The 12,407-nt window shown below is 41.3% G+C and overlaps 2 protein-coding genes across 2 annotated transcripts in view; one reads left to right on the top strand and one right to left on the bottom strand.

Annotated features, from left to right (window-relative positions):
• Positions 1-9,376, top strand: part of ENO4 (enolase 4) — a 79,058-nt gene extending 69,682 nt beyond the window's left edge. Inside the window, 5 exon segments of the mRNA XM_068139264.1 lie at positions 3,597-3,792; positions 4,902-4,969; positions 5,726-5,843; positions 8,953-9,052; positions 9,054-9,376. Of these exon segments, the coding sequence (XP_067995365.1) occupies positions 3,597-3,792; positions 4,902-4,969; positions 5,726-5,843; positions 8,953-9,052; positions 9,054-9,138 (567 nt within the window). The 3' untranslated portion in view covers positions 9,139-9,376.
• A 388-nt stretch (positions 9,377-9,764) lies between these two features.
• Positions 9,765-12,407, bottom strand: part of SHTN1 (shootin 1) — an 82,103-nt gene continuing 79,460 nt past the window's right edge. Inside the window, exon 17 of the mRNA XM_068139285.1 lies at positions 9,765-11,785. Coding sequence (XP_067995386.1) covers positions 11,575-11,785 — 211 coding nt within the window. The 3' untranslated portion in view covers positions 9,765-11,574. The remainder of the gene's footprint in view (positions 11,786-12,407) is intronic.

The following is a 12,407-nucleotide window of genomic DNA, read 5'->3' as shown; positions in this document are numbered from 1 at the left end:
TGTTCTATTCTGTTATATTCTACTCTATTCTATTCTACTCCATTCTGTTCTGTTCTATTCTGTTACTTTCTACTGTTCTGTTCTGCTCCATTCTGTTCTATTATATTCTACTCTATTCTATTCTACTCCATTCTGTTCTGTTCTATTCTGTTACTTTCTACTCTGTTCTGTTCTGCTCCATTCTGTTCTGTTATATTCTACTCTATTCTATTCTACTCCATTCTGTTCTGTTCTATTCTGTTATATTCTACTCTATTCTATTCTACTCCATTCTGTTCTGTTCTATTCTGTTACTTTCTACTCTATTCTGTTCTGTTCCATTCTATTCTGTTATATTCTACTCTATTCTATTCTACTCCATTCTGTTCTGTTCTATTCTGTTACTTTCTACTCTGTTCTGTTCTGCTCCATTCTGTTCTGTTATATTCTACTCTATTCTATTCTACTCCATTCTGTTCTGTTCTATTCTGTTATATTCTACTCTATTCTATTCTACTCCATTCTGTTCTGTTCTATTCTACTCTACTCCATTCTGTTCTGTTCTATTCTGTTATACTATGTTATGTTACACTATGGTACATTATGGTACATACTTATGTTCCATTGCATTCTGCCATATTGTAATATGCCTTGTATTACATTATATCATATTATATTACCTTATATTATCTAGCTGCCTATTCCTTAGAATCACTCAACCCCCAGTTATTGCTGCTCTTCTTTTTGACTGGGGTTTATGCCCAAAGACAGGACAAACCCACCACAGGCAGCACAACTCAGCAGAATTTTTCAAGTGATAATAAACTGCCATGTGTTTACCACTGTGAGCAAAGTCTGAGGAGTTAATTTAGTGTGTCCAGAGATTACCACCAGAAAGCAGAATAAGATTCAGCATGTTATGAGTTACAGATGGATGAAAGAAGCAGACTGCATAACTTCAAATACTAGCATTTAGTCATAAAATTGTGTCCCCATGTATTACAAAACAGCTAAGAACTTAATTATAGCCGAACCTGCAATTCTAGACCTGGGTTCTGCAGTTGCATGACCTGAGATCAGGATTTGTTCTTGCTGTCGAATCACACTCTCTAATCTGCTTTAAAACAAGTATCTGGGGCTTGTTTTTCATGAGCAAACCACAAAGACCATGATTGAAGGGGGAAGCAAAGTGTTGTTGCCTTTGTCAATCTGCCCAGTGCCCGAATCAATGACTGCAAATTCCATCTGATTGTGTTCTTAACCGGGACTTCAGATTTCCTTTTTCAAATGCCTGTGTTTCTTTTACTACCTGACTGGTTAGCCTTGCCTCCCTGTGCTGTTTCAGTCTGCCTTTGAATCCTTCCTGCTTCAGCACACGAGATTATTCCCCACTCCTGCCAGGGCTGCAAACTGCCCTCACTGTTCTTACAAAGGAAAGTATTTATAACATGAAAATCTTCAGGAGAATTACAACAGGTAGTGAAGTACAGTTTGAAATAGAATGCTGTGTGGAATAGAATACTATTAAGGGAAGTGCCTCTTCTCCTCCTCTCCCCTTGCACATCTACAAAGCTCGCCCATGCCACATATAATTAGGTCCTTGAGGATGAGTACTGGTAGATTAGAATTGGTACCAGTTCAGCAGTTCATTGCTAGGCAGACAGCAGAACACTTTAGTTCTTCAGTTTAAATATTTGTTCAGGTGTCCAAACCCTTCCTTTTCACTTTCATGTGGGAATAAAATCCTCACAGGAACAGTTCCTTATGCAGGTTGCTGCTGTGTAGGTACAGAACTCTGCCTGCTTCACAGACCAGGTATTTTCCTGGCAGGATTAGTAACTAGGAAAGTAATGTTTTGATGTGAGAACTTTGCATTCTGTGGACACAAAGAAAGCCAATTAATTTGTGACTTTCTCCTTTCAAATCATTCACATATCCCTGCCCTTTATTTATCCTAATATCTCCATTTCATGTGGACAGTGCCTTAAAATTAAGAGGCAAAGACTCTAAAAAAAAATATGGAGCTTTGTATTCTGCTGTTCCCCCGGGGTCAGTCTTGCAGCTCTCACCATTATCATTTTGATAAGTGCCATTAAGTCCATGACTGCCTCCTGTTGAATTGTTTTACAGTCAAAGAAATATTGTGACACTTAAAATATTAACACCAGAACGAGTCCTCTGACTGAAACAATAGAACACTCTTCTGCATGCCATTAAAATGAAACACATTGCAGGAAGGAAATAAAAATAGCAAACTCTTGCAGTTAATTTAATTGGAAATATTTCACACTCTGCTTGCGTGCAGCTTTGCTTAATTCCAAATGAGAATTTGTGTTTTCTAGCAAAATATTAGAACCGATTCTAAATGACTGTGGTTGGATTTTCTTCGGCAGGCAGATCTAAAGCACAGTATAAAATGGGATATGTAAGGATACATAAGATACATGGCTTCTGGATTAAAGCTGCATTTTCTTTTACCTGCTTTTTTACCCTCTTTTCTTTTTTAACTTTTAGTTTCTTTTTCCTCCTCTTTTTTCATTTATTTTTTCTTGTCTTTTTTTTTTTTCTTTACTTCTTCTCTTTTCTTCTTATTTTCCCTTTTCTCTTTTCTTCTTTCTTTTCTTTTTCCTTTTCCCTTTTCCTTTTCCTTTTCATTTTTTCCCTTTTCCTTTTCTTTTCCCTTTTCTTCTTTTCCTTTTCTTTTCCCTTTTCTTCTTTTCCTTTTCTTTTCCCTTTTCTTCTTTAGCTTTTAGTTGTCCTTTTCCTGTTCTTTCTTTTCCTTTTCTTCTCTTTTTTCGCTTTCTTCTTTTTTTCCCTTTCTTTCTTTTTACTATTCTTTTTTTTTTTCAGTTTTCCCTTTTCTTCTTTCCCATTTTATTCTTTCATTTCCCTTTTCTTCTTTATTTTCCTTTTCTTCTTTTTTTCTTTTCTCATTTTTTTCTTTTCTTCTTTTTCCTTCTTTCTTTTTCCCCCTTTTCTTTTTTGCTTTTCTTCTTTCTCTTTCCTTCTTTCTTTTCCCTTTTGGTTTTTTTCCCCCTTTCTTTCTTTTTACTATTCTTTTTTTCCCCTTTTCATTTTCCTTTTCTTCTTTATTTTTTCTTTTATTCTTTTTTCTTTTCTTCTTTCTTTTTCCTTCTTTCTTTTTTTCCTTTTTCCTTTTCTTTATTCCCTTTTTCCTTTTCTTCTTTCCCTTTTTCCTTTTCTTCTTTTTTATTTTCTCCTTTTTTTTCTTCTTTTTCTTTCTTTTTTCCTTTTCTTTTTTTCCTTTTATTCTTTCTCTTTCCTTCTTTCTTTTCCCTTTTGATTTTTTTCCCTTTCTTTTTTACTATTCTTCCCCCCCCTTTCATTTTCCTTTTCTTCTTTATTTTTTCTTTTCTTCTTTCTTTTTCCTTCTTTTTTCCTTTTTCCTTTTCTTTTTCCTTTTCTTCTTTCTCTTTCATTCTTTCTTTTCCCTTTTGTTTTTTTTTCCCCCTTTCTTTCTTTTTCCTTTTCTTCTTTCTTTTTACTTTTCTTCTCTTTTCTTTTTCCTATTTAATTTTTTTTTCACCTCCTCAGATTGTGGCTTCCATTCAGGTTGGGGTTTTTGACCGCAGTTATCTCTCTGATTCTTTATGCAGGACAGAGAACAATGGAGCAACCTATGTTGTGCTCTTGGTTCCAAATGTTACCTGATTGCTGAAGAGGCTGCCACTTGTATTTCCACACTTAAAATTGACCAAAATAAAAATGTGCCAACATGCAGTGGCATTGTCCTAAAATATCTTAACCAAACCAAGGTGTCAGACCTCATAGAGATTACAGGACTTCTAGATGGTGAGTAGAGGAGGGGGGGCAAAAGAGGCAGGTTTTCAGACCCTGCAAGAATGAAGAGTGTTGCTACACATGTAAATATTACATTCTTCTATTGAATTATGACCACATCAGAAGACACTGAAACTCATGTTTTGATTCACAGACTGTTTAGGATCTGAAAAAAGCATTGAAGGTTTCACAACTGCAGTAAATTAAGCACAGGTTCTGTGATTAATTTACTGCAGGATCTTACTGTAATTAATTTACTGTTCAGGATCTTACAAAGCATTGAAGGTTTCACAACTGCAGTAAATGAATACACTGGGTGTTCTGAATGTGGGTACCCTTGGACAGGGTTAGATACCAGAATTAAACAAGGCAAAAAATAAAAGCTACCCTTGAGTAGTTTGAATTTTGGCTAATGCAAGTATTAATAATTCAGAAATCTAGACTAGCTCAAAATGTTTTAAATTACTGTTGATGTAGAATATTAACTCCAAGTTACTGAGCCTTCCTGGTAACAGTCCTAAGAACTTGTGCAGTTTCATATGTAAGACTTCTCTTTGTATCAGTTTTTCTTTCTTCAGTTTTATATCTAAGGAATAAAATGGACAAATTGAATATAGCTAAGTTCCTTCCTTTTTCCTTCCAGTCGCTGAGAATCACTATATCGAAGCCAGTAAGGAGCAGCTTAAAAGATCCCATTCAGTCAGGATGGCAAACTCCTTTTTTCTTTATAGTGGAGAAAAATCATTGCTATAGTAAGGAGCCCATTTAAGACAAATAGAAGAGCCTCCTTGCCTGCAGAATGCATCACCTGGCAGCCCAGCCAGAGACACAAATTAAAACAGGGTGTTAGATATTCCCTCATCCCTGTTGAAAATAAACCACAGCGTTAAGGTAGTGAGGTTAACAGAGTTTACATTTTAAAGAGCTGGGTTTCATTGGTTTTACTTCTGGTTATATTTGAGCTTAGATAGCCCCAGAGTGGAAAAAAAAACCACCAGCCCACACACCAAAACCAAAACCAACCAACCAAACAAAAAGAATGACAAGTCCAAACAGTTTCTGTGTCAAAATACATACAAAATACACACTAATGAAGGTTTTAACACTCCTGTTATATATAGGTCAAAGACATATTACCATATTAGGAAGCCCAGATGGAGAATCTTCTGATGACAGCCTTGTGGATCTGGTAAGTATTGAAAGCTGTTCAAGTGCAGAATTGCCAAAACACTGCTTTTAACATGAACTGGTTTGTAAGGAGAAAGCCTTTTTCTGCTGGTGAAAGCAACAACGTTTTACAAAATGGCCTTTTGCTAGAGAGTTGCCTTCCCCCCCCAGCCCCCACCCCCCACCCTTTTTTTTCCTCTATTTTTTTTCTCCTTCTTTTTTTTTTTTCCCCTCCACATAGAGTTAATCTTTGAGGTCTAAAAAGAACAGGCAGGAAATTTGCCAAAGCAGGGAGTGTATTCAAAGAAAAAAAAACAAAGTGTGTATGATCTATTGGGACTCTGTTACTGCATAGAAAGAAAGAAAAACTAAAAATCAACCCACACCTGTGAGTTAGATAAAACATTTCTGAGCAGTAAAGAATGGGTTTAGGCAAAAAGTCTTACCACAAATCTATTTAATACTCTTTTGTTTGGGTTTTTTTTTTTTTCCTCCCCTCTTGTATTGAAGCTGCACTGGCAAATAAAATCTCATTTCCCAGCCTGCTGAAGATTATTGTTTGCCTCCAACAAATCTTTCACGGAGGGGTTTTATTTCTACTGTATAGAGGAGGGTTTGGTTTGGTGGTGGTTGGTGGTGGTGTGCTTTTTTTCCCCCCCTCTACAGAAAGAGCAGAAGTGCTAAATTAGAAGCAGGGTACACCACGTGTAACAATTTAGAATGACTTCACTTCCCCAAAGCGTGGAGTTCTTAAACCAAGGCACTTTTCTCCTCGCAGGCTGTTGGAGTGGGTGCCAGGTTTCTCAAGTTGGGAGGTCTTTCCCGCGGAGAAAGGGTGACCAAATACAACCGCCTGCTCGCCCTGGAGGAAGAACTGGCCAAGAATGGAAGGCTACGTATGAGCTTCTTTCTTACTTTGTTTTCAGCTTGCCATGAATACGAGAACAAAGCTTGGAGGGAGAATGATTGAAACCGCACCGCGGGAGGGAAGCGAAATCAAAAGGCTACAAATAAGCGCTGACAAAAAGGGGGAAAAAAACCCTAGGATAGCACTTGCCACAATGTATATTGTTGTCCTAATGGATTATCTGTTTACTGAATGTTAAAACAGACCCCCTTCTTCAGGAGTAGCCTACATTAAGCTTTTCCCTCCCGCCCCCCTTAAACCTCCCACCCCCCCATAATTAATTGGTTGGAGTCTTGAAGCTCACAGTGCAAAAAAGAACAAAACAGAAACCCATGCATATAGCACGCTGAAAAGCTTCCAGAGCAGAATTTTAGGCCGAAGACCCCAGCTTCTTCATGTCCCTAAACAGATATTGCTAACAAAACTTCATCTCACAACCCTTTTATCAGAGTTCTAGGCCAAATATCCCATCTTCCTTACACCCCTCAACATATATTGATGATAAAACTTCATCTTACAACCCTCTTTTCAGAATTTCAGGTCAAATGTCCCATCTCCTTCATACCCCTGAACATATATTGCTAACAAAACTTCATCTCACAACCCTCTCTTCAGACTTTCAGGCCCAAGACCCCATCTTCTCCACATCCCTACATATATGGAGCTAACAAAACTTCATCTCACAACCCCCTATTCAGAGTTTTAGGCCAAATATCCCATCTTCCTCACACCCCTAAACATATATTGATAACAACTTCATCTTGCAACCCTCTCTTCAGAGTTTTAGGCCAAATTCCCTATCTTCCCCACACCCTTCAATATATATTGATAACAAAACTTCATCTCACAACCCTCTTTTCAGAATTTTTAGGCCAAATTCCCCATCTTCCTCACACCCCCATACATATATTGATAACAAAACTTCATTTCACAGAGTTTTCAGAGTTTTAGGCCAAATTCCCCATCTTCCTCACACCCCTCAACATATATTGCTTAGAAAACTTCCTCTCACAATCCTCATTTTGGAATTTTTAGGCCAAATATCCCATCTTCCTCACACCCCTAAACGTATATTGCTAACAAAACTTCGTTTCACAACCCTGTTTTGTGTGTTACATCTCCAGCAAAGCTGCAAGTGCATGGGTAAGCACTGAATAAACCCCCAAGAAAAACCAAAGTTGAGGATGGACATTCAGCCTTACCCACTTGCATGCATCTGCCTGCATTTCAGGAGCTGCATCTTCTTTTTACCCTCTTAAATGCTTAACAGTTCATTAGTGCCACTTCTCACTTGCTCAGGTATCAATCCAAACAGAATAAAGGCATGCAGCCTGAAGGGGAGGCAGAGAGGCCAGGAGAGGAAGAAAGGAAGGAAGGGGTTTGCAAGAATTTATTATGTCCACAGACAAAAAAGAAACACGGAGAATGAAGTCATTTTTACCCTCTTGTTTCTAACAGTTTCCCATTGGGTACAGCACTTGCTATGCACACTGTGGATTCATAGAATCATAGAATTGTCAGGGTTGGAAGGGATCGCAAGGATCATCCCCCCTGCCATGGGCAGAGACACCTCACACTAGATCAGGTTGCTCAGAGCCACATCCAGCCTGGCCTTGAAAACTTCCAGGGATGAGGCTTCCACCACCTCCCTGGGCAACCTGTGCCAGTCTCTCACCACCTTCATGGGGAAGAACCCAATCTGAATCTACCCCTTTCTAGTTTTGTTCTATTCCCCCTAGTCCTAGCATTACCTGACACCCTCAAAGTCCCTCCCCAGCTTTCTTGTAGGCCCCCTTCAGATACCAAAAGGCCACAATTAGGTCACAATTAAGAACACAATTAGGTCCCAGTTAGGAACAAAGCTCACATTTTAGAACATTTGGGGTTTTTTTTCATTGAAAATATTCTGAGTCCTCAAAAAAAAAAAAAAAGTCCCCCTTGCATCTATGGAACAGTTGGGGAAAAAAAAATAGAGGCAGAAATTCTTTTCTGCTTAGAAAGTAATTTCACAGAATGCACTTTTCAAAAACAAGACAGATAATTATAGAACTATGAATTTTAACTGCCTCAGCAGCATTAATGTATTCCAGAGTCAAATGCTATAGTCTAAACAAAAGAGCTCGAGTTTGACAAATATTTAGACCTAGATCTCAGAAAATGAAGCAGCAACAATTCCCAAAGCTGTTCATCATTTGGCAGAAATAAAATCCAATCACTAAATCAACAGCAGGGAAACACTGAGCTAGCACCTCTGAGCTGCATACCAAGCTCTTCATTTGGCTAGGCTGACAGTGGTACAATACACTGGAGGGCTAGCAAGGAGAGGACTGCAGAAGTGGCTCATAGATGAGAGGTGACACTGAGCCATCAGGAGTCCCCCACCAGGAGTGCCAGAATGGGGCAGGCAGCTGGGCCCAGGAGCACCCTAGCAACCCTTGGCACCCCTGCAGCATTGCTGCTCTCCGAGCCATTGGTAATTTGTGTTGTGCAGGAGCCTTGGCCCAAGCACAGCTCCCATGCCCAGTGGTGCTTCAGCCTCCAGCCACAGCTGGCTGGTGTGGGTGAGCTGCTCACCAGCTGAGTTGCTGCCTGGTCACCCTTTTGCTAAATAAGTAACAAAGTCAGGACACCCTCAGTGTTGGGGTGGCCACGGGGTGTGTGGCTAAACAGTTAGGTGGTGAGATGAGGGAGGAAGGAGTGTCACAGCACCTGGGGAAAATAGCAGTGAGAAGAGGTGAAGTGTTAGTTACAGGAGCAACATCTGAGCACAGGTTTACTTGAAGTTGTTAAAGGCTGGGGCAGGAAGGAGGCATGTGGGAACTTCAGTAAGAGCACAGAGCACAGGAAGATGGGCACTCAAGAAAAGGGCAGCAGGGTGAGGTGATTGGTGAAGAAGGGGTTGCAATAAATACCTGTGCACCATGCCCTAAACCTGCATCCAAAGCACTGTACTGATGTTCCTTTGTCTCTCAGGACCAGGCTTCTAAAGGTGTTTTAGAGACTCTTGGAAGCATCATGTGGCATTTCAAAAAGCACCAGAGAACATCAGAAGAAACCAGATTTCAGCAAACATGAGTTACTTGTTTCTTGTGTTTCAGGTGAAGCAAACCTGGATTTTGTTACTTTTGCTGAAGAATCACAGCCAGAGAAACAACCTCCTGATGCGCTCCCTGCCCCAGAGCAGGATTCGTTGTCGCCATAGCGCTCAGCCAGCCCTGCAGGTTCCCAGCCTGCCTGCTCTGCCCTCTGAGAACAGCAGGCTGCTGCCTAGGATGTCAGCATGAACATTTGGATAAGTTTTCTAAAAAAATAACAACCTAATTTCTAGTCAGAAGCTCCCACCTCCCATCTCACCTATGCCTTACTCCATTTATTTGCAGTAACTTTAGCCAAACATCTTTAAAAGCATTCATCCCCTGGCTTCTCTTTTCCCAGAAGCCCTTTGCTCTCAGCCAAAACCAAGTTAACTGAGCAGTGCCTGCAGTGTGAAAGTACCCCACAAATTCTCTGCTGTATTTACAAACTGACACAACAAACAGCTCCTGTGTTGTAGTTCCCCCCCCCCCCCCCCCAAAAAAAACAAAACCAACCCAACAACAAACCCCAAACAACCACCAATGTTTGGTTTGGGGAAGTGGAAATCTCTCTCCATACAAAGAGCGAGCTATTGACAAACATTGCACAAAAAACAAAGGCCTTGACTGTTATCTGCCGCTCCATCCCCCCACGCACCCTCAATGCTGCTCTTAGATCTAGCCTGCAAGGGAAGTTTTGCTCCAGTTCTAGCTAGCTAGCTACCAGGACAAGTGCACCACTGCAACCCCCAAATGTAGGGCACAAGGCTGTAATTGGCGGCGCTAGGCGGCCGGCTTTGGTCGGAGGCAGGGAAGAACAAGTCAATTTCACAAGGTCTGGGAAACTTGTCAGGAGTCTTTTTAATAAGCAACAGTGAAAAGATAAATAAATAATTTATGCCCTAGGTAACAAAAAAACCCAAACAAGTCTGAAGTAAAAGAAATACTCCTTAAAAAAAACCCACCCAACAAACCTCGTGGCTTTTTGCCTCAACGTTCGAAGTTGAACACAGAATTACAGCAGCAGGAACCGGCGGGAGAAGAACAGATACAAAATTGTTGCATTGTAAAGTCAGTGTAACAGGTACCTAAGTGAAAACACGAAGCACCAGAACCAAGGAAGGCAATCAGTGAGAGAGACAAATTTCCCCAAGTTTTCAGAGCTACATGTAGTTCAGTGACTAGATCCCAGCCCAGGATTCTCTTCGCGAACATGCAACGAAAACAAAACAACCCGAAAAAGAAAGAGGTGAAACTACCACACTCAGCACTATCAGTTTATTTCCAGGAAAAAGCACCAGACAGTTGCATGCAGAGCCAAACCACCAAACTCTGAACACTCATCCTGCAGTACTATCACTGTTCCAAATCATGAAATGAGAAAAAACAAACCCAACCCAAGTGCATTCAAGTACTTGACCACCCAGTTCCAGTTACAGCCATCCTTAGGTAAATCCCTGATTGCATTTGTTTGCTCGTTATGAAAGGAGGAGAGCCTGTGCTGAATTGGAAAAGAGACTACAATGGAATGTGCACTGGCAGTGGAGCAAGTCAATTATGTACCTAGCTCGCTGCCTCTGGAGGGGAGAAGGGCTGAGGGGAACTGGGATTTGTGCTATCAAAACACAGACATCTAAAGTGTTACCTAATAAAGAAATGAACGCCCCCAGTGTGCACCAGGTGCAAAGCAAAGGCTCATTTGGTAGTGCTGTGAGCTTTCAGCTGGGAGTTCTCAAAATGCTGGTTCCCAGGAAGCTGCAATCCTAGAATTCCCAATTCCCAACCACAGCCCATACTGAGTGGAGCCTGGAGTGAGTTTTTTTTTTTTGCAGCTGTAAACGCAGGCTCCGGTGGCGGCAGCTCACTGAAACAAAAGCCAGGAGGTGAATCCTCCCCTGAAAGGCTTTGAATCCAAGTGAGAGAGCACCAATCCCAACCCACAAACTTCTACCTTTGGCTAGCCTTACCACAAGTCTTGGTACCAATCTGACGTGCTGCACTGCCTCTGCTTTTTGGTCTTTGGGCTGGCTGTCCGCTGGGGAAACCTCAAACCGAACTAAGTGTCATGCTTGTGCTTTTCAGTTCCTCAAAATGAGCGTGTGTGGAGACAGCAGTAAGACCTACAACATCTTGCTTTGAGTAGGCATCAAAATCTTTTTAAAGCAATGTGTCTGAACACTGATCTTTTAATCACTTGTAATACCCCCCCCTACACTAAGCTGATGTAGGCAACCTGCATCAGGTCTAACCCAAACTGTCCCATTCAAGAAGGGTGCAAGGGGCTTCTGGAAAGCTTGAAAATGGACCTCTAAGAAAGGCATCTTCTCAATGGAAGAGTGATTAAAAAAAAGCCCTTTCAGATACAGTTTTAAGGTAAAGGTAACTGACTGACAGCAGGCTAGGAAAACAAGGACCACAGCTGCAAAATGAAGTGGAAAGGGATTTTGAGTGCTATGTAGTCATTTCACACTTTAATCATGTACCAAAACCGCATACAAAAGACCATTTCAATCTATATGAATGAAAACTGCTCGGAGTACAGACCATAGCCCCTAGTAACACACCTAAGCCATTCACATGTCCAGATAATGACTCCCAAAAGTTACAGCCTTCCAGAAAAAAAAACAAACCAAAACCCAAACCCAATTAACAGTTAGAACTGTCTGTTTCTTTTATTTTCTCCACGTTGGCTTCTTTATGCAGCAGCTTGCTCCTTTCTTCTTTCACTTTGCTCTGACCCGGCGTGTTTTCAGCCAGCTGGTCCCCATGGGTGGAAACGGGATCTAAAACTACAACAGACTCTGTCTCTTTTTCACTGCTAGAAGCTTTTCTTGTAAGTTCTGTGTGGCTGGTGGATCTAAAGGAAAAAAAAAAAGAATAGATACATGAAGACAGGTAAAAGTGTTCAAGTATTTGGGAGCAAGAATATCAGTCCCACAGAAAAGCAATTCTGTCGTTAGTAGCAGTTTGGGGCTCCCCTGTTCAAGAGGGACAGGGATCTGCTGGAGAGGGTCCAGCAGAGGGCCACGAGGATGAGGAGGAGACTGGAGCACTGGCTGATGAAGAGAGGATGAGGGACCTGACTGAGAGGGGATTTAATCAATGTTTATAAATATCTGAGGGCTGGGGCTCAGGAGGGCTCAGACAGGCTCTGCTGACTTGCTCCCTGGGATAAGACAAGGAGCAATGGATGTAAGCTGCAGCACAGGAGGTTCCACCTCAACACAAGGGGGAACTTCTTTACTGTAAGGGACATAGAGCACTGGAACAGGCTGCCCAGAGAGGTTGTGGAGTCTCCTTCTCTGGAGGCTTTCAAGGCCTGTCTGGATGTGTTCCTGAGTGACCCGAGCTAGATTGTATGGTCCTGCTCTGGCAGGGGGGGTCAGACTTGATGATCTCTTTGGGTCCCTTCCAACCTCTGACATCCTGTGAGCCTGTGAACATGCACGGCCTGGGCAGCTCTGCTGAACTAGCAAACA

This window comes from Melanerpes formicivorus, unplaced genomic scaffold, assembly GCF_026170545.1.
Source record: "Melanerpes formicivorus ecotype bairdi unplaced genomic scaffold, bMelFor1.0.p_v2 SCAF_6, whole genome shotgun sequence".
NCBI lineage: Eukaryota > Metazoa > Chordata > Aves > Piciformes > Picidae > Melanerpes > Melanerpes formicivorus.
The sequence above is the reverse complement of the archived record's forward strand: the minus strand, read 5'-3'. Positions and strand labels throughout refer to the sequence as shown.